Below are 17,768 nucleotides of genomic sequence, written 5' to 3' on the forward strand. Positions count from 1 at the left end.
ATTTCCAGTTAGAATTTTCATAACTTCATTTTCCAGCCCTTGGATCTTGTTATGCCTTTGTCTACTAGATTAGTGGATTGAGATTACTGAAAGGAAATCTGCATTCTATAGCAGTAATTAGCTCAGTGAATATTCTCAATATGAGAATATATACTACATACACCTCTACCCCAATATAACGCAACCCGATATAACACGGGTTCGCATATAGTGCGGTAACCCCAGGGCTCCGGCAGTGGGGCTCGGGCGGCGATTTAAAGGGCCCGGGGCTCCTGCTGCTGCGGGGAGCCCTGGGCCCTTTAAATCACTGCTGGAGCCCTGCCGTTGCTATCCCGGAGCTGTGGCAGCGGGGCTCGGCCGGCGATTTAAAGGGCCCGGGCTCCCCGCAGCGGCCGGAGCCCGGAGCTCTTTAAATCACCACTGGAGCCCTGCCGGCGCTACCCCGATATAACAGGGTTTCACCTATAACGCGGTAGGGATTTTTGGCTCCCGAGGACCGCGTTATATCGGGGTAGAGGTGTATTGTATAATTAATATGTAAAGCCATTTTAGAAACCTCTATTTCTAGTCTATATTTCTTATATCATGCTCATCACCATAGTATTTGAGCACTTTCCAGTATTTCATTAAGCAACCTAAAACCTGTCACATGTTGTTTGTTCTCTCAGCCTCTCCCCAGGGGGAGCAGCATGTGCAGTGGAGAGGGGTTTTTGATACGGTTTAGGAGGGCAGGAGTTAGTATACATTTGGCTGTATATTTATGTTAGGGAATGCAAGGTCAAAGAAATGTGGCTTGTACTTGGAGTGCAAGATGGTGAGGTTTGTGCTCAGTTTCTCTATGGCTATGTCAAGTACTGGTGTCTCTAATACTTCCATTTTATTGCTACTCCCCAGCCGGAAGCTCCAGTCTGATGCTGTAGAGTAGGATCTGGGGAATGAAGTTCCCATCTGAATACAAGCATATTTGCCAAGGGTTTGTCTGCTTGGGGAAATTGACCGGCAGAGCTGTAGTGAAATATCCTGCTATAGCTATCCTGGTATAACTCCCATTTGTGGACACACTATTCTGGAATTCTAGAATAAAGTCACTTTTATTCTGGAATAGAGTGTCCGCAGGGGGTGTTATATTGACACAACTATAGCGGAACAATTAGCGTATGGCGACACTGCAGTTCAACAGCCACCACTGGCCCATGTCAGCTGACACGGACTCGCAGGGCTCAGGCTGTGGAGCTTTAAAATTGCAGTGTAGATATTCAGATTTGGGCTGGAGTCCGGGCTCTGGACCCTCCCCCCTTGCGGGGTCCTAAAGCTCGGGTTCCAGCCTGAGCCCAAACATCTCTATTGCAATCGTACAGTCCTGTATCCTGAGCCCCATGAGCCTGAGTCAGCTGACATGGGTCAGCCACGCATGTTTAATTGTCATGTAGGCATACCCTTATTCTGGTATAGCAATACTGATCAATTTCCCTGTGTAGACAAGCCCTTAGTCTCCTGGCTGTGTAGTCACATGAGAGCTGATTTCTCCCAGGTGAGCATATTTCCTAAGTGAAATATCAGGGTGCTTGCCCTGGGATGGGTTCTGTGAAGGAGAATACTATGCCTTTGAGGGACAGGCTGGAACCTACAGCTGGGGCAGCCTGAGGTAATCCAGGAGCTTTTCCCCACCCTAGGGCTGGGCTACGTAAACAGGAAGAGGAAGCAGAGCAAGAGAGAGAGAAGCGGAAGCCATACAGGCTTCAGGAGGGCGGTGGAGTTGTTTCTGCTCAGGCTCTAGGAAATTGACCTAACTAGAGAAACTTGCAGCTCATAAATATGGCAAATGCCAGGCACTGCATGACATAGATGGTCTGATAGCGGGGACTGCTAGTTCCTTGGATCAAGGAGCACTGGACCTAGAGAAGAAGCAGTGCCGGTGGAGAAGCAGAGACACAATGAGATAGTGAACAGCCGGCTCAAGGAAATAAGTCTTCAGATCAGCCATGTCTAGACAGATTTGCAGGCCAAGTTGGAAGAGATACGTTTCTCCAGGGACAGTGTCTTGGCTCAGTCCATAAAACTGGACCAGGAATATGCCCGCCTGAGGGCAAAAGACGAAAACAGTGAGCAATAGCATTTGTTGTTGGAGAGAGACCTGGAAGAGCTTCATGAGGAAATACTCTGGCAATACGAGATCATTGAGGCATAGATTAAGAAGAAACTATTGCTCTGTACTCACTCCTTGTGATTGTCTCCTCTGTGTCACACTAGAGTGTTCCTGTAAGCATCGCCCTTTCGTAAGTGATCAGAGACGGCTAGCATGCAAGGGCACCCTTGCTGACCAAACTTTCTGGGTACTAACCCCTTCTGAGGATGTGAGGAAGAGTGCTGCTTCATGTCTGCAGCCAGCCTCCCTAAAACCAGCTGATTCTGCTCCAAGAGAGGGGCCTTGTCTGCACAACACATGCTTTGCTGGACTAAGTATATTGGCAGAGTCCCCTAATGAAGGTGCAGCTTATGCCAACAAGTTTTTCTGGCAACATATTTACACCACCTCCCTGAATGACGTTAGCTAGGTTGACAGCAGCCAAGATGTCAGCCAAGTTGCGTCTACACTGGGTGAGTTTTCCTGTTGACCGGGGGGCAGTTTTTTTCACACTGCTGATGAATGTAGCTATGCCAACAGCACTTTGTAGTGTAGACCTGGCCAGAGGCATGCTAGAACACCATACACTGCGTCCTGAGTTCACCTGCATGTGCTCTGACCCTGCTGCAGGAGGAATCCACAGACAAGGAGCTCCCCTTAAAAATGGGCCAGTCAAACTGCCTTTCCCACAGACAGGTCCAGGTCAGGGGAACATTGAAATAAACCAGGCTGCTCAACAACTGCAAGCTCCAGTCAGGGCCAGCCCTGGCTTTTTGGCCGCCCCAAGCCAAAAAAAAAAACAAAAACCTGCAGCACGGGTGCAGGGGGACCGGCTGGGGGTGGGGGGGAAGGGAGCGGGCGGGAGAGAGAGAGAAGGGGGTGGCCAGGGGTGCTGCCACGCGGCCCCTCCCGCTGTGCCACCGCCTGCCGCGAGGGCTCCGCTCTGGTCGGCGGGGAGGGAAGGAAGAGGACTGCCTTGCAGGGTGCTCTGGTTCTCCGTGCCGCCGCCCCCTACAGGGCAGCCGGAGCGGAACAAGAACAAAAACAACCAACCAACCAACAAAAAAAAAGCGGCCGTGCCGCCCTAGGATTGGCAGAATGCCGCCTCGAACAATCTGCCGCCCCAAGCACCAGCTTGCTCAGCTGGTGCCTGGAGCCGGCCCTGGCTCCAGTTCTTGCTTGGGATGGAGTGTATGTGGATTTTTTCTTTAATGGGTTGAAGAGCAGCTCATGCCTTGTACAGAATGTTTCTGGAGGTTTCTTAGGAAGTCAACTGACCTCTCCCAGGTATTTCACCTGCTTATCTTCCTCTATTGCTAGGGATAGCTCTCTGTATGGAAATAGAATCTTTGTTTCTTAAGGGCTCATCTGCTACAACTCCTTATTTCTTCACCTGTTTGCAACATCTTAATTGTTTCCACACTAGCTTGCTGTGATGCCACAAACTGGTCTGTGGTGGGGAATAACCAGCAGACGCGGACGAACCAAGCAGTTTTGCCTGAGGCCTCCTGTGCTCTCTAATCCACTTTAGGCCCGATTTCCAAAGCAGGGTGTGGGAAAATGCTAGGATGTCCATGCAAATAGGGTTCACTCTGCAGGCAGCTTAATGCTGGCTCCTGAGAAAAATCTAGCGTTTTACATAAAGGATTTTGACCTACCCACCAGTCATGCATTGTTACTTTATGGATTGACATAGAATGCTGCTAGTAAGAATGGGAGGCCTGTAATTTACCCTGGAGCATCTTTCTGCTCGTATACCTGTTGGCAAAATCCATGCAATTCTTTGTTGTGGTTTTTTATATGTGATTAACAATAAAGATTCCTGTGCTGCCTTGTCAAAATAAAATAAAAATCCATGCTAGCAGCCAGCCATTCTTGAGTGTGACCGTACAATAACAAACCAGCATGTGTAGTTGTGCATTGCAAGCCAACACAGGAAGCCCACTTGATTGGGCCATTTACTGTATTTCTTGTCCATCTGCTGGTTGGCCTAGTGCTTTAGTGGTTGGTCTTAGGGAGTTACATGCTCGCCACCAAACTATTTCAAAGCATGAGTAGAGTTTCAGACATGGCAAGGCTAAGATTGGTGAGTAGTGAGGCTTTCAGAGATAAAAGTTAATGATTGTGGCAAAAGAAAGGGAGGGGGGAGAATGTGTGTGTTCCAGCTGCTTATTCTTTTCAAATGTCCTAAAAGATATAAAAGGATCTGTAGGGCACCTGCAGATTTGGTTATAGTCAAAGAACTATGTGGAGCTGAAGCTGTTTCTGGGATCTCAATCCTGCTACTGCCATGTGTTGCTTTTTTTAAAATACAGAGATGTATTTGTTTACAAAGGTGAGAAATGGGGCTCTTTCACCTTCCCTTCCCAAGCTCTCGGGTGTTAGTTTGAGTCCTCATCGGACCCCCACAGAAACAGCTCACTATCCCTTTTCTGCTAGGAGCTTGTCTCCTTGGTGTTGGAAGAAGAATTACAGAGGAGTGGGAGCCCTGCAGTTCTTGCTGGTCACCAGAGCCCCACCGTTGTCCCTCACCCTGTGATCCTGGAGATCGGCTGTGGCTCAGGGGCTATTGCACTGAGTTTACTGAGCAAACTGCCCAAGGTGAGTGAGCTTTTCATCCTTTGTATTATGGTAGAACTGAGTCCCATTGCGCCAGGTGTTGTACTGACATGCAGCAAAAAGATGGTCCCTGCTCCCAAAGAGCTGACAGTCTAGATATAAGACAAGAGACAACAGGTGATACAGACAGACAAAAGAGCACAAGGAAAGAATGAGGCATTTGTGAGCAATGCAATGAGCAGTAGTCACAGTTCACCAGCTACCCTGATCACTGCCAAGAGCCCATTTTGGTGCCTGTCCCTTCCCCAGTAACATAATCCCTCACTGGTAAAGGAGGAAACAAAGTCACAGGAAGGACTGGGATCTATAAGTGACTAAAGCCCCCTTCAGTTTCAGATTATCAATCATGTGGGGTATATCCCGCCCCCAACTCAGACCGCAATGGATAATCCCTGCTCAGTGCTTCAGGAGGGGGAGAATGACCCAAGATCCCTGCCCACATGCCGTGGGGAGAAAAAGGCCTTCCCTTGCTCCAGATCCGGAGATCAGTTCATCCCTCAGACTCATCCAGGCTGATAACGACCCTGGGAGAAGAATCAGTGCTATGCCGTCTATGTATACTAGGCATGCTTTGCATGCCGACCGACTATGTGTTGTCCAACTGGTAGCCCGTGGGCCGCATCCGGCCTGCAGAATAACTCCGTCCAGCTCCCATGATGGAGGACACCATTTGGTAGAACAAAATGGCATCCTCCACACAGCATCATCTTGGCCCATCGGTACGTGCAAGGTCACGCTGCATGGAGGACGCTATTTTGGATGCCTAAGGCATGTTAGTGAGTTGTTGCATGCCTTAATAAAACTGTCCTGACATGCCACTGAGAAGAAGCATCGAGTGTTGGTGTGTAAGGTCTATGGAGGGTCATGCCTGTAGCTCGTGTCCCTTCGCCCAGTGACCTGTTGGGCTGACGTTTAGTTTTCACTAGGCCAAATTATAAATTGCTCTTGTTTCCCTACTCAATCACTACGCTGCTCTCCTTGCCTTTCAGACGTAAACGATTGTGTCAGTCTGCCCTTGTATGTTATGTCAACCCTTCCCCAAATGGCCAACATGCATGAGCCTTGAGTGAATAGATCAGCTTAAATCTGTGCTGGCTTACGCACCCCACAACAATTCTAGTGTCTATGACATGTACTTCAAGACAGAATTTGGCCCTAAAGTGCTGCATTAAAATAAAGAACTAGCAACTTGTCATGTATGGTTACAGCGAGGATAGAGCTGTCTGCAGAACAGACTGCGAACCCAGGTCCCCTGTCCCAGCATAGAGTGTGTCTCCTTTTAAAGCTTGAGTGGATTCCTTAGGGCATGGATTCTCTCTGTATTAGAGATGAGGAACCCATGAAGCTCTTCCCTCTCTACTCCTCACTCTCTGTTCTGCTGGGCTGCTCTGTCCCAGGTTACCAGTTGATACTGTCAAGCTGTCTGGAGTGGCTCACAAACATGGGTGCTAGCCTCAAGGCAGCCTTACAAATCGGGGCACAAACCCCAAACTGGTTATATGTTGTATAATTAGATTTTGCCAACAGAGTATCAACTGTGAACTCCTAAAGCACTATAACAGCCTTATTCTGGAGTCACAGACTGTTCCCCTTGGGCACTCTTGCCTCCCAGACAAGCCTGTCATTGTGATAGATGGTCTCTTACACCAAAACTCACAACAATATTCAGGTTACTTCTGGTCCCAGACACTTACCCCAGGTTGATTGTATCTTATATCCCTACCTAAAGACAGCGCTTGTAGCCAATCCTGTGATAAACTAACTACAGATTTATTAACTAGGAAAAATAAATGAATTATTTACAAGATTAAAGCAGTTAAACACACACATATGAGTTACAGTCTTAAGTTTCAAAAGGCAATAGAAGCTGCTGTAATTTGCAAGCTCCAGATGTCCTTTAGGGCTTACCCAAGCTAAACAGCTGGGGATCCCTTGCTTATGCTTGGAAGTGTTGCCTCCTCCCTGAAGTCCAAACAGCATAGGGACACAGACCCTTCTGGTCAGAGATTTTTATTCCCTTCCCCAGAGTTCAAACTGTTACGGGATGAGGGTTTGTATATGTCCCTTCTTCCTGGGTGTGGGGGGAGCAATCAGGAAAGTCTTTTATCTGCTTATGTTCCACAGTGGTTCGTCTGGTGTCTATAGGCCTTCTTTTGTTGGGCAGGAGATCACACCTTTTATCACAAGAGGTATCTCACACTTGGTAAGGCTTCTCTTCTGACAGTGGGGGTTTCCAGTTTCATAGCAAACACTTAACTATTACCATCTCCCAAATAATAGCTATTATAAGTGAGATTAATGCAGGCAGCAACTCATAAGCATTTCATTAAGTCCAAACATTCAATACATTTGTAAAAACTTAACATCTGTTTTAACAATGCTAATACACAGGTGAGCCAGACTGGTTTCCAGCTCTGCATTTGTCAATGTTCAGTGTGGCCTAGGGGTCTTGGCATGAGTTGGCACCTGGCCTGCCAGCATCACAGATAGGTTTAGGACTAGGTCGTTAGCTGATGCAAATCAGTGTAGCTCTTCTGACTCCAGCTGATTCAAACCAGCAGAAGGTCTGGCCCTAAGACTTCTTATTAAGGTAAAATGCTAGCAATGGTAATGAAAATATTCAGTTATCCAGATGGCCTAGCTACAAGCGACTATACAACCCCAAAGTGTCCTGCTCCCAAGGAAGTCCTAAGATGGATTCTTTTTTTTTTTTTTTTTTTTTTAAATGGAGATATCCTATCTCCTAGAACTGGAAGGGACCTTGAAAGGTCATCGAGTCCAGCCCCCTGCCTTCACTAGCAGGACCAAGTACTGATTTTTGCCCCAGATCCCTAAGTGGCCCCCTCAAGGATTGAACTCACAACCCTGGGTTTAGCAGGCCAATGCTCAAACCACTGAGCTATCCCTCCCCCCAATAAATTAATTGAGATATCCTATCTCCCTAGAACTGGAAGGGACCTTGAAAGGTCATCAAGTCCAGCCCCCTGCCTTCACTAGCAGGACCAAGTACTGATTTTGCCCCAGATCCCTAAATGGCCCCCTCAAGAATTGAACTTACAACCCTGGGTTTAGCAGGCCAATGCTCAAACCACTGAGCTATCCCTCTTCAGGAGCTATTTCTGATTTTGGTGTTAGAACGACAGAGGGACCCTTTCCAATACCTTATATTGGCATCATCTGTCTCGTTTGCTCCTTTTGCCACAGCCTGTATGTCCAGTCATCAGCCAACAGCAGTAAAGTTGGTGATATAATGTGTGTTTTGTTTCCTTCTGTGCCAGAGCCGGGTAATAGCTGTTGATAAAGAGGAAGCTGCTGTGAATCTCACCAAAGAGAATGCTCAGAGGTAGGAACACATGCATTGCTCATTTTTTCTCTCTTTGAGTGCCCATTGCTTCCTAGAACCCCTCACACTGATCCCTGAGACAAGTGAATAGCCACCAAAGTCCTGGCTTATGATTCTCAAATATGCCCAGTGTCTCAGCCCCAGACTGGATATCATGTTCATCACCATCAGGTGCTAGGGTGCGTTAAATGCTCTGAACCTCTGGAAAATCCAGAGAAAATTAGGAATTTTTGGAACAAATTTTCCCTGAATTTTTACTTAGGGTTTTTTTTTTTACCATTCTCTGACCTGTGAATCCCCTTTCCCACCAGCTGGGAAGGAAATGGAATAATAGCGATGTTTTGTACTTATGTCGCACCTTTCTTGCAAGGAGACCAAATTTGGGTCAGTAGACTTGTCCCTGTTTTGTGAATGGGAAAGCTGAGACCTAGTGAATGTCTCAGATTCACAGAGTCTGGTCCATGCCACAGGCTATTACCAGTGCCTTGAGAGTGACCCCTTTAGTGTGCTGGGCCCCAAGGACCCACACAATTCCACAGGGCAGGGCTTCAGCCTCAGAAACTCCAAAACTGGATCTTCGGACACCAGAGAACCCTGTCTTCTTCCATGGCTCCCTGCAGCAAGTCTAGCCAAGCAGAACTCCTGCAGGAGGCTTGTACTGTAATCATTCAGGGCTTTCTGTGAGGATTTGCAGTGACACCAGGCAGCCTTTTCTAAAACAGTGTAGGGTTTATTAGTTGACTGGAACACAGCATTGGCTAGTCCTGAGGTGAGTGTAGAGAATCTCAGATTAAGACATGGTCCATACTGACCAAACCAGTCAGCCAGCCAAGCTGTCATAGACTCCATTCCAGGCTCTCTGACAGTCCTCGGAGAGAGCTGCTGAGTCCCTCCAAGAACTCAAACTTATCCCCTTCCTGCCGACCCATGCTGAGCTCACATGTTCCTGGGATAGGGTCAGTCGTTCAGTAGATGCAGCTCCCTTTGTCTTTCTGGAACCTCCATTGATACGGGTGACTTACAGCCAGTCCTCTAACAATCCATTCATCCGACAGTGAAGTAACACAGCACCTCATGTCCCCTGCTCTGCCCCAAAAGCCACATTCTAACCCTTTTTGCAACCATTGGGTAGCAATGCAAAGTACATGGGGAAACTGAGGAACACAAAGGCATAATAAAAATATTACAGAAAATTGCCGCATGGTTCACATCATGTCACAAAGCGAGTCAGTGACAAAGCCAATAACAGAATCCAGAACGCCTGGCTCCCTCTGACTCACTACACCATATTGACTCCCTTTTCAGACAGCGTCTTGCTGTCTTCAGACAGAAGTTCTTACTTCTAGATTTTATCTTGCTCCTCAGGCAGCACCTAGACTTCTGGGTGTGTCGGTGTGGTGTCCCACAGCATCCTTCTTCCTCTCTGGGCTGTCGCTAGCACTGACTTGTAACCAAATGAACTACAATCCACAGCAGCCACCTGTGCTGTGGCTTGGTTTTAAGGGCTTCAGAATCAGCTCTGCTCTGTCTGTCACAATGCGCTCTCCCATAACTGTCACTTGACAATGAAATTGTGGTCAGGACAGTGCTGGTGTCAGAATGACACCGTCTCATTTACCCCTCAACTCCCTGTGCCAACTCTGCTCTCTGTTACACCTGTGGAAATCCAGCGTGACTCCACGTGAGTTAATACAGGTTGTAACTGACACCAGAATCTGGCTTCCTTATGTGTCTCTGCATCCTGGGACCTGTCCTATGTGGCACCTGCAGGAACTACAATGCAGGGGGAGAGGAGGACAGGTGGTTTGATCATTCCCTTGCATCCCCAGGATTCTGGGCTGCCCTAGGGGCTGAAATGGCCCTTGGCGTAGATTAGAGCAGCTCAAAGGTGCTCTGATTTAGAGCAGCTTCCTGAGAATTCCCAGAGGGCCGTTCCACAGTTTGGAGCAGTCCCGAATCTTCGTAGTGGTGTGCACTGTAGCGATTCCCTACCCTTTTTGTGCTGCCCACCCCCGCCTCTTCGCACAGAGACTTACAAAGCAGGGGGAGGGGGAGCGGGCGGTGCAACATAGGGCTGCTTAAGTGGCCCTATGCAATGGGGAATTCTGCCCCAGCTCCTTGCAATACAGTTTTGGCCCATACATGCTGATGGAGTGAGTATAGGGGCTAGAGCACAGAACTGAGTCAGTCCCACCATGTCCACCGCACCCCCCCACGCTGTTTCTTCACTCACACAACCAGCATATCCCAGTGCTGTTCTGGGGGGAGGGGAGGGGGCAAATGAGGTAGAGTAGAATCGACCTCTGCCCAAACGTCAGACACTCTCACAATGGGTTGATGTTGTAATAGGAAGAACAGCAGCTAGATTTTCATCTCCATGACTGAGTTTGTAGCTCTGACAGAGAACTCATCTCCTCCCTGGTTTACTGTGCTAATTCAATCAGGAGTAGTAAACATGGAGCCAAACAATCTCTCATATGCGCAAACCTGTTTTGAAAGAATCCATCCTGTTGTCTGATCAAAGCCATTGTTGTGCTCACCCTCCTTTTAAAGCCCCATGTCACAGCTAACTTGCCTAAAAGGGAGGGGGGCTTGGATGAGAATCAGTCAGCTAATCATGTCGCTCCCATGTCACCCAGAGGAGTGCGCTGCAGATAGACGTTACACTCCCTTTGTTCCCCACTGCCAATGTATGCTGGTGTTTCAGACCACAAGCTGGGGTCTAGGAATTGGAACAAGACTCTTTCTCAACATGTGGAGCATGAGGCCCCCTATGTGTCCCAAATTCACTAGTGCATTGGATAAAAAAGTTGGGGAGGAAAATCCTGGATGCTGTACTCCTTTGACTGGGTTTTAGTCTGCTATGTAAGTTATTTTGCATGGAGGGAGAGTGTGTATTGGGAGGAGCTGGATGGTTTTTGAAAAGCTGCCTCTAATTCAGTGTATAATAGAGTGTAGGAGAATGGGGAGTGTCTTTGGAATCATCACAGAATGCTCTCAGGAACATGCTGACCTGGATGTCACCACTTGCCTGGGTCTCATTCCTCCAGCAAACCCTGAGAAATCCTGTGGCTTTGCAAATAATTGATCGTCTGGTGTTCAGAAGAGAGAGGTGATTTTGTGATTAAGGCAGACAGCCAGGAGGCATCAGGACTGCTGGGTTCAATTCCTTAGGGCCACTATCTTAGGCCACGTCTACTCTATAGGAGCACTTTGCCAGGGATAGCCATACCACTATACTATACCCACAAAGCACTCCTAGTGTGGATGCAGCTTAACCTGGCAAAGCTGTGCTTTGGCTGGTGTAGCTTATTTTCCAGCACCGCCATCCACCCCTTCCCCCCTCAAACAAAATAAGCTAGACTGGTAAAATCACAGTTCTACTGATATAACTGCATCTACACTAGCTCTTCTGCTGGCCCAGCTCTGTCAGTCAGGGATCACATCTCCTCACCCCCCCTGACAGACAGAGCTATGCCGGCAGAAATCTGTAGGGTAGACCTGGTCTCACTCTGCAACCTGGAGCTTGTCACTTCATTGCACTATGCCTCAATGGCTCCTTCTGTGAAATGGGGTTACTGCCAAGATAGCAGGCTAATTTAATCATAGCTTTCCCACGCTTGGACCCCCCGTGCTCCACCCCAGAAGCACAAAGGGGATTTATAGTGGTTGTGAAGGCCACAGCTAAGGGTTCCCCTACGTAAGAGGAATCCTCATCTGGCCCCTGCCCCCTAGCATGGGGGACATTATGGAGCAGGTTTGGAGTGGGCATGGCAGGATTGTGACAGGGTGGGACTGGAACATAATGCCTTGTACATCCCCTGGCAGCCCAAGTCTGCTCTGACTTGCAGCAGCTAAGGAAGTGGTCTGGCCTCTGGCAGCCTCCAGGATCAGAGGGCTCAGAAATGTATCAGAAAGTTACCTGGACCTCTCTTTCCCCGTGCCATGTGTTTAATCTCTTGTTCTTTTCCAGCAAGAGAGAAGTGCCCACATCTCCTGGTTCCCTAGGGAATCTAAGTAATGCAGAGTCCAGTGAGGTATGGTTCAAGCTGAGAGGCACTGGTACAGTTGTGTGTTCTCTTAGAGGTGCCAGGGGTGGAGGGAGAGCCCACATAAGGATATTGTACCTCAGAAGCCCTAAAGCCTCTTTCTGTAGCATTGCACCATAATGGACCTAATCCTAAATAGGTCCCACCCTCTTAGTATGTGTCCTGCCTGGTGAATCAGCTGCATTGTGATGCTTTCGTTTTCACACCCTGCCTCACATGGGTACATGATATTATCATGTCACCATGACACTGCATGTCAGATACAAACACCCAAACGTCACTGTGGCCTTAGAGCCAAATACGTTCACATTTCACAACTCTTGCAAGGGCCAGGTTTTCAAAGCAGGGTAGAAGAGGCATGCAGAAAAACGTGTGCGTGCCCCTCTCACCCACAGAACTCCATTTTTGCATGTCTGAAGCCAGCAATTGAGGTTGTTTTTTTTTTTTTCCAGGTGTGGTGGGTTTGCACATAGGAGGTTTTGCAGGCATAATTAATGTACAGATGAGGTGAGGTGGCGAGTGCACTAGGTGAATACGTATGTGTATGCATGCACAAGTAGAGGATGAGGCTATAAAGGTGTCACGGATCCATAGGATCGGTGCTACACCCACAGTTTTGCAACAGTCTCTAGGAGGAACCCCTTCAATGTGCCGGACCCCCAAGGGGTCTCACCCTTCCTCCAGAATAGGCGATGCAGCCTCACCACCTCCTGGACTGAACCTCTGGGGCTTCAGTGCTCCTGCTTCACACTGTGAGCTCTATTCGGAGAGTCCAACTGAAGTAGACTCCTGGTAGAGACGTACACTCTTCGGGGATTAATGCATGTTGCCAAATATTTACAACACCACTCAGGCAGCGTTATCAGAACAATAGGGTTTATTAGTCAGCTGGAACACAGCACAGGAAGTCCTCAGTTTAGCACAGAGAATTGAAGGTTAAAATATAGTCCAGTCTGGTTAGCCAAAGCCCGACTAAGCTGGAATGAAAGTGAACCCCATTTCAGGCTCTGTCTGCCTCTCTCTGTCTGACCCCCTGGGTCAGTTCCCAGGTGAGAGTCCTGACTCTTTCCAGAGTTGACTCTGATCCCCCACCTCATACTTTCCCAGTCCTTTGTTCTTGAGCTGGGGTACCTGCTTAGCTTCCCTGCTGAGAAGTGAGGAAATCCATCTCCCTCTGGGTTGTTTCTTGCTAGGTGTCAATGTCTGGCGACTGGGATCAGCCTTGACCAGTCCTTTGTAATGACCCATTCAGGCTCAGAGAGCTAGGCAGCACACACACTTATGTCTCCAAACCTGCCCTGTCTCTCTGAGAGCAAACACTCCTTTCCCCCGCCAACATATAGGGGAAACTGAGGCATGCATGGGGTCACACAAATATTACAAAAGATTCCCATTTTATTACAAAAGGGTATGCACAGGGGTTTGAAAGGAAATTTTGAGGTGCACAGTGGGCGTGCACACAGGTGTTTGTGGGTGCACAGGGTGTGCTCCGCTTTGAATACTTGCACCTAATTGTTTTGCAAGCAAAGAACAGACTCATGACTTCCCTCAGATTTTGTGCTGAGTGGTAATCCTTAATTATGTGCAAGGCTATGATTTTTTCATGGAGGTCGCAGAAGTCACGGAATCCATGACTTCCAGTGACCTCCGTGAATTCAGCCCTGTCAGCCAGGAACTGCAGGGTCACCCCTCTCTGGCCCCCCGGAGTGCCCAGCTGCTGTGGGAATGCAGCGGGCATTGTGGGCCCCCCGCAGCTCCCAGTGAACATGGACCCTGGGGACACCCTTGGAGCTCCCAGCTGGCAGGGACGGCAGAGCTGCAGCTCCTGGCTGCCTCGGGCAGCATGGACCCCCCACAGCTCCCAGGCAGCTCCAAGCTGCTGCGGGTGGCAGGGCCACAGTTCCTGGCTGCCGCAGGCAGCGGGGCCCCCCTGCAGCTCCTGGTGGACATGCGGGGCAAGGGACCTAGGAGCTCTGAGCCGCTGCGGGCATACCCCAGAAGTCCCAGCTGCCGCAGATGGCGAGGGTACCCGGAGCTCTGAGCCAGGCCCCTGGAGTTCCAAGCCACTGGGGGTTCTTCAAAGCCCCAGTGCTTGGAGAGGCCCCTGCAGCTGCCCCCTGCAGCCAGTTTCAAGCGGAGTGCCCCAAGGGTCGGTCCTGGGGCCGGTTTTGTTTAATATCTTTATTAATGATCTGGAGGATGGTGTGGACTGCACTCTCAGCAAGTTTGCAGATGACACTAAACTAGGAGGCGTGGTAGATGCACTAGAGGGTAGGGATCGGATACAGAGGGACCTAGACAAATTAGAGGATTGGGACAAAAAAAACCTGATGAGGTTCAACAAGGACAAGTGCAGAGTCCTGCACTTAGGACGGAAGAATCCCATGCGCTGCTACAGACTAGGGACCGAATGGCTAGGTAGCAGTTCTGCAGAAAAGGACCTAGGGGTCACAGTGGACGAGAAGCTGGATATGAGTCAACAGTGTGCTCTTGTTGCCAAGAAGGCTAACGGCATTTTGGGCTGTATAAGTAGGGGCATTGCCAGCAGATCGAGGAACGTGATCGTTCCCCTTTATTCGACATTGGTGAGGCCTCATCTAGAATACTGTGTCCAGTTTTGGGCCCCACACTACAAGAAGGATGTGGAAAAATTGGAAAGAGTCCAGCGGAGGGCAACAAAAATGATTAGGGGTCTGGAGCACATGACTTATGAGGAGAGGCTGAGGGAACTGGGATTGTTTAGTCTGTAGAAGAGAAGAATGAGGGGGGATTTGATAGCAGCCTTCAACTACCTGAAGGGGGGTTCCAAAGAGGATGGAGCTCGGCTGTTCTCAGTGGTGGCAGATGACAGAACAAGGAGCAATGGTATCAAGTTGCAGTGGGGGAGGTCCAGGCTGGATATTAGGAAACACTGTTTCACTAGGAGGGTGGTGAAGCACTGGAATGCGTTACCTAGGGAGGTGGTGGAGTCTCCTTCCTTGGAGATTTTTAAGGCCCGGCTTGACAAAGCCCTGGCTGGGATGATTTAGTTGGGAATTGGTCCTGCTTTGAGCAGGGGGTTGGACTAGATGACCTCTTGAGGTCCCTTCCAACCCTGATATTCTATGATTCTATGAACCTCTGCAGGCAGTGTGGGGAGCCCACAGCTGGGCTCCCTATTTTGTCAGAGATATTTTTAGTAAAAGTCAGGGACAGGTCACGGGCAATAAAGAAAAATTCACGAAAGCCTGATGACCTATCCTTGACTTTTACTAAAAATTTCCGTGACAACATCTTAGCCTTAATTATGTGCCATTGAATGACCTGAGTGTGGTATTGTGTGTATCTCTTACACTCACCTTTCTCTGTTCTTGGGCCTGCAGGTTGCAGCTACAGGACAGGATAAGAATTCTTCGCTACAATGTCTTCTCCGGTAATTTCCTTTCATATTTCTACCTCCCCTGATGTTTTCTCCATTTTACTTTACTGAGGGGAGGTGGGCATGAAAACAATAGGCAACTGGGGCAGCAATGACCTAATCCTGGCTGATGGGTAACTCAGGAGACAGCTCTGGCATGTGCATGTTTCTGATTGTTGCTATGCTTAGATCTCACCTCACATTACACTGCTCTACAGCCAAAATGCTTCTGAAATAAATGTAGTCAAACTTTACTAATTCTGGGTCACTGAGAACGAAAATGATGCTTAAAATTGTTGATTGGCTCTAGTTTTCAAGATATGCTATTGGGTCAGTATATACGACCCTTGACTTGGGAATGGCGGAGGATAAGTGAGTTATAAAGGGAAGGGATCTCAATTTAAACCAGAAATCACTAAAATACATCTTTGACTGGATCTATAAATAAATCTATGACTGGGTTTGGACAGTACTTGCTTTTTAGGCAAAACAATGAATGATGCAATCTGAAGCTGGTATTGCGTCATACATGATATGAATTGCATCATGTTATTCCTAGAAGTCATGGATGATGCAATCATAGCGAAGCTTACATCACCCTGCTGAACAAATTGCCCTATATCAGCTCTAGAAATCATACAGTGTCGTGCTCTCTTATTTGTCAGTGTTTGATTTTGCAAAGGGACACATTTTTGTTTAGCCAAAGTGAGCAGAGATGCCTCGTACTTGTGTGAACACTGCAGATAACTTCTGCTATGTTTATGGTGAAGTGACTTTTGCATCCCAAAAGCACAGTATAAGCACTATGGTTAAGAAAGCCTATCACCTTTATTTTGGCTGCAAAATTGGAGATCGGGACAAGAGGTGGGCCCCACACATATGCTGCAATACTTGTGCAACAAATTTTCGCCAGTGGTTGAACAGGAAAAGGAAATCTATGCCTTTTGCAGTGCCAATGATTTGGAGAGATCCAACAGATCATACCAGCAATTGTTACTTCTGCATGGTGCCTCCAGTTGGGAAAGGTGTGTCAAAGAAGAAAAAGTGGACTGTGCATTATCCAAACATTCCATCAGCTATATGCCCAGTACTCCACGGAGAAGGACTGCCGGTTCCTGATGCACCAGAATCATTCTCACTTGAGTCAGGCGAGGAAGAGGATGAAACTTCTGGTCCTGAACCATCAATGTCACAGGACCCACATTTTCTCCCATCCTCCTCCTCTGAACCACACCTCATAACACAAGGTGAACTGAATGACCTTGTCAGGGATTTGGAACTACTCAAAAGTAAGGCAGAGCTGTTGGGCTCCAGACTACAGCAGTGGAATCTCCTGGCAGGTGATGTTAGGGTTTCCATGTTCCGTGACCGTCAAAAGGACCTTGTCCCATTCTTCTTCATGGAAGGTGATCTTGTAGCCTGCAACAACATAGATGGTGTGATGGCAGCCCTCAACATCGTTCACAATCCAGATGAGTGGAGACTGTTCATTGATTCAATGAAGACGAGTCTTAAAGCTGTTTTACTGCATAATGGCAATGTTTTGCCATCAATTCCAGTTGGTCATGCAGTCCATATGAAGGAAACCTATGACAACATGAAACAACTTTTGAGGTGCATAAACTATGACCAACATCAGTGGCAGCTTTGTGGCGATTTGAAGGTTGTTGCTCTCTTGCTTGGTCTGCAGACTGGATACACAAAGTACTGCTGTTTTCTCTGCGAATGGGATAGTCGTGCAAGAGATTCCCACTACATCAAGAAAGATTGGCCACTCCGACAGTCATTGGAGCCTGGGAGGAAAAGTGTTCAGCATCCACGTCTTATTGAATCAAGGAAGATTTTGTTACCACCCTTACACATCAAGCTGGGTCTGATGAAGAACTTTGTCAAGGCCATTGACAAAACACAAGCAGCTTTCAAGTACCTCCGTGGAAAATTTCCAAGGTTAAGTGAAGCTAAGATAAAGGAAGTTGTCTTTGTTGGTCCTTAGATTCGTGAACTTCTTCGAGATGATGCATTTGACCATGCACTGCGTGGCAAGGAAAAGACGGCATGGAAAGCCTTCCAGTTAGTGGCAATAAATTTTCTCGGAAACAACAAGGCAGACAAATACAGGTTGTTGGTGGAAAACCTCCTCAAGGCATACAAAAGCCTTGGTTGCAACATGTCACTAAAGATACATTTTTTACACTCTCATCTAGATTTTTTTCCACCGAACTGCGGAGCAGTGAG

The 17,768-nt window shown here is 48.1% G+C and overlaps 1 protein-coding gene across 4 annotated transcripts in view; it reads left to right on the forward strand.

Annotated features, from left to right (window-relative positions):
• HEMK1 (HemK methyltransferase family member 1) overlaps window positions 1-17,768 on the forward strand; it is a 133,756-nt gene that overhangs the window by 20,523 nt on the left and 95,465 nt on the right. For all 4 annotated transcript variants that reach the window (XR_010589124.1, XR_010589125.1, XM_065551332.1 and 1 more), the window contains 3 exons: window positions 4,565-4,726; window positions 8,023-8,087; window positions 15,499-15,548. Coding sequence is in view for 2 of the 4 variants with exons in the window: in XM_065551332.1 (XP_065407404.1) it covers window positions 4,565-4,726; window positions 8,023-8,087; window positions 15,499-15,548 (277 nt within the window). In the remaining 2 variants the exon portion in view is untranslated. The remainder of the gene's footprint in view (window positions 1-4,564; window positions 4,727-8,022; window positions 8,088-15,498; window positions 15,549-17,768) is intronic.

This window comes from Chrysemys picta, chromosome 7 (assembly GCF_011386835.1).
Source record: "Chrysemys picta bellii isolate R12L10 chromosome 7, ASM1138683v2, whole genome shotgun sequence".
NCBI classification, from domain to species: Eukaryota; Metazoa; Chordata; order Testudines; family Emydidae; genus Chrysemys; species Chrysemys picta.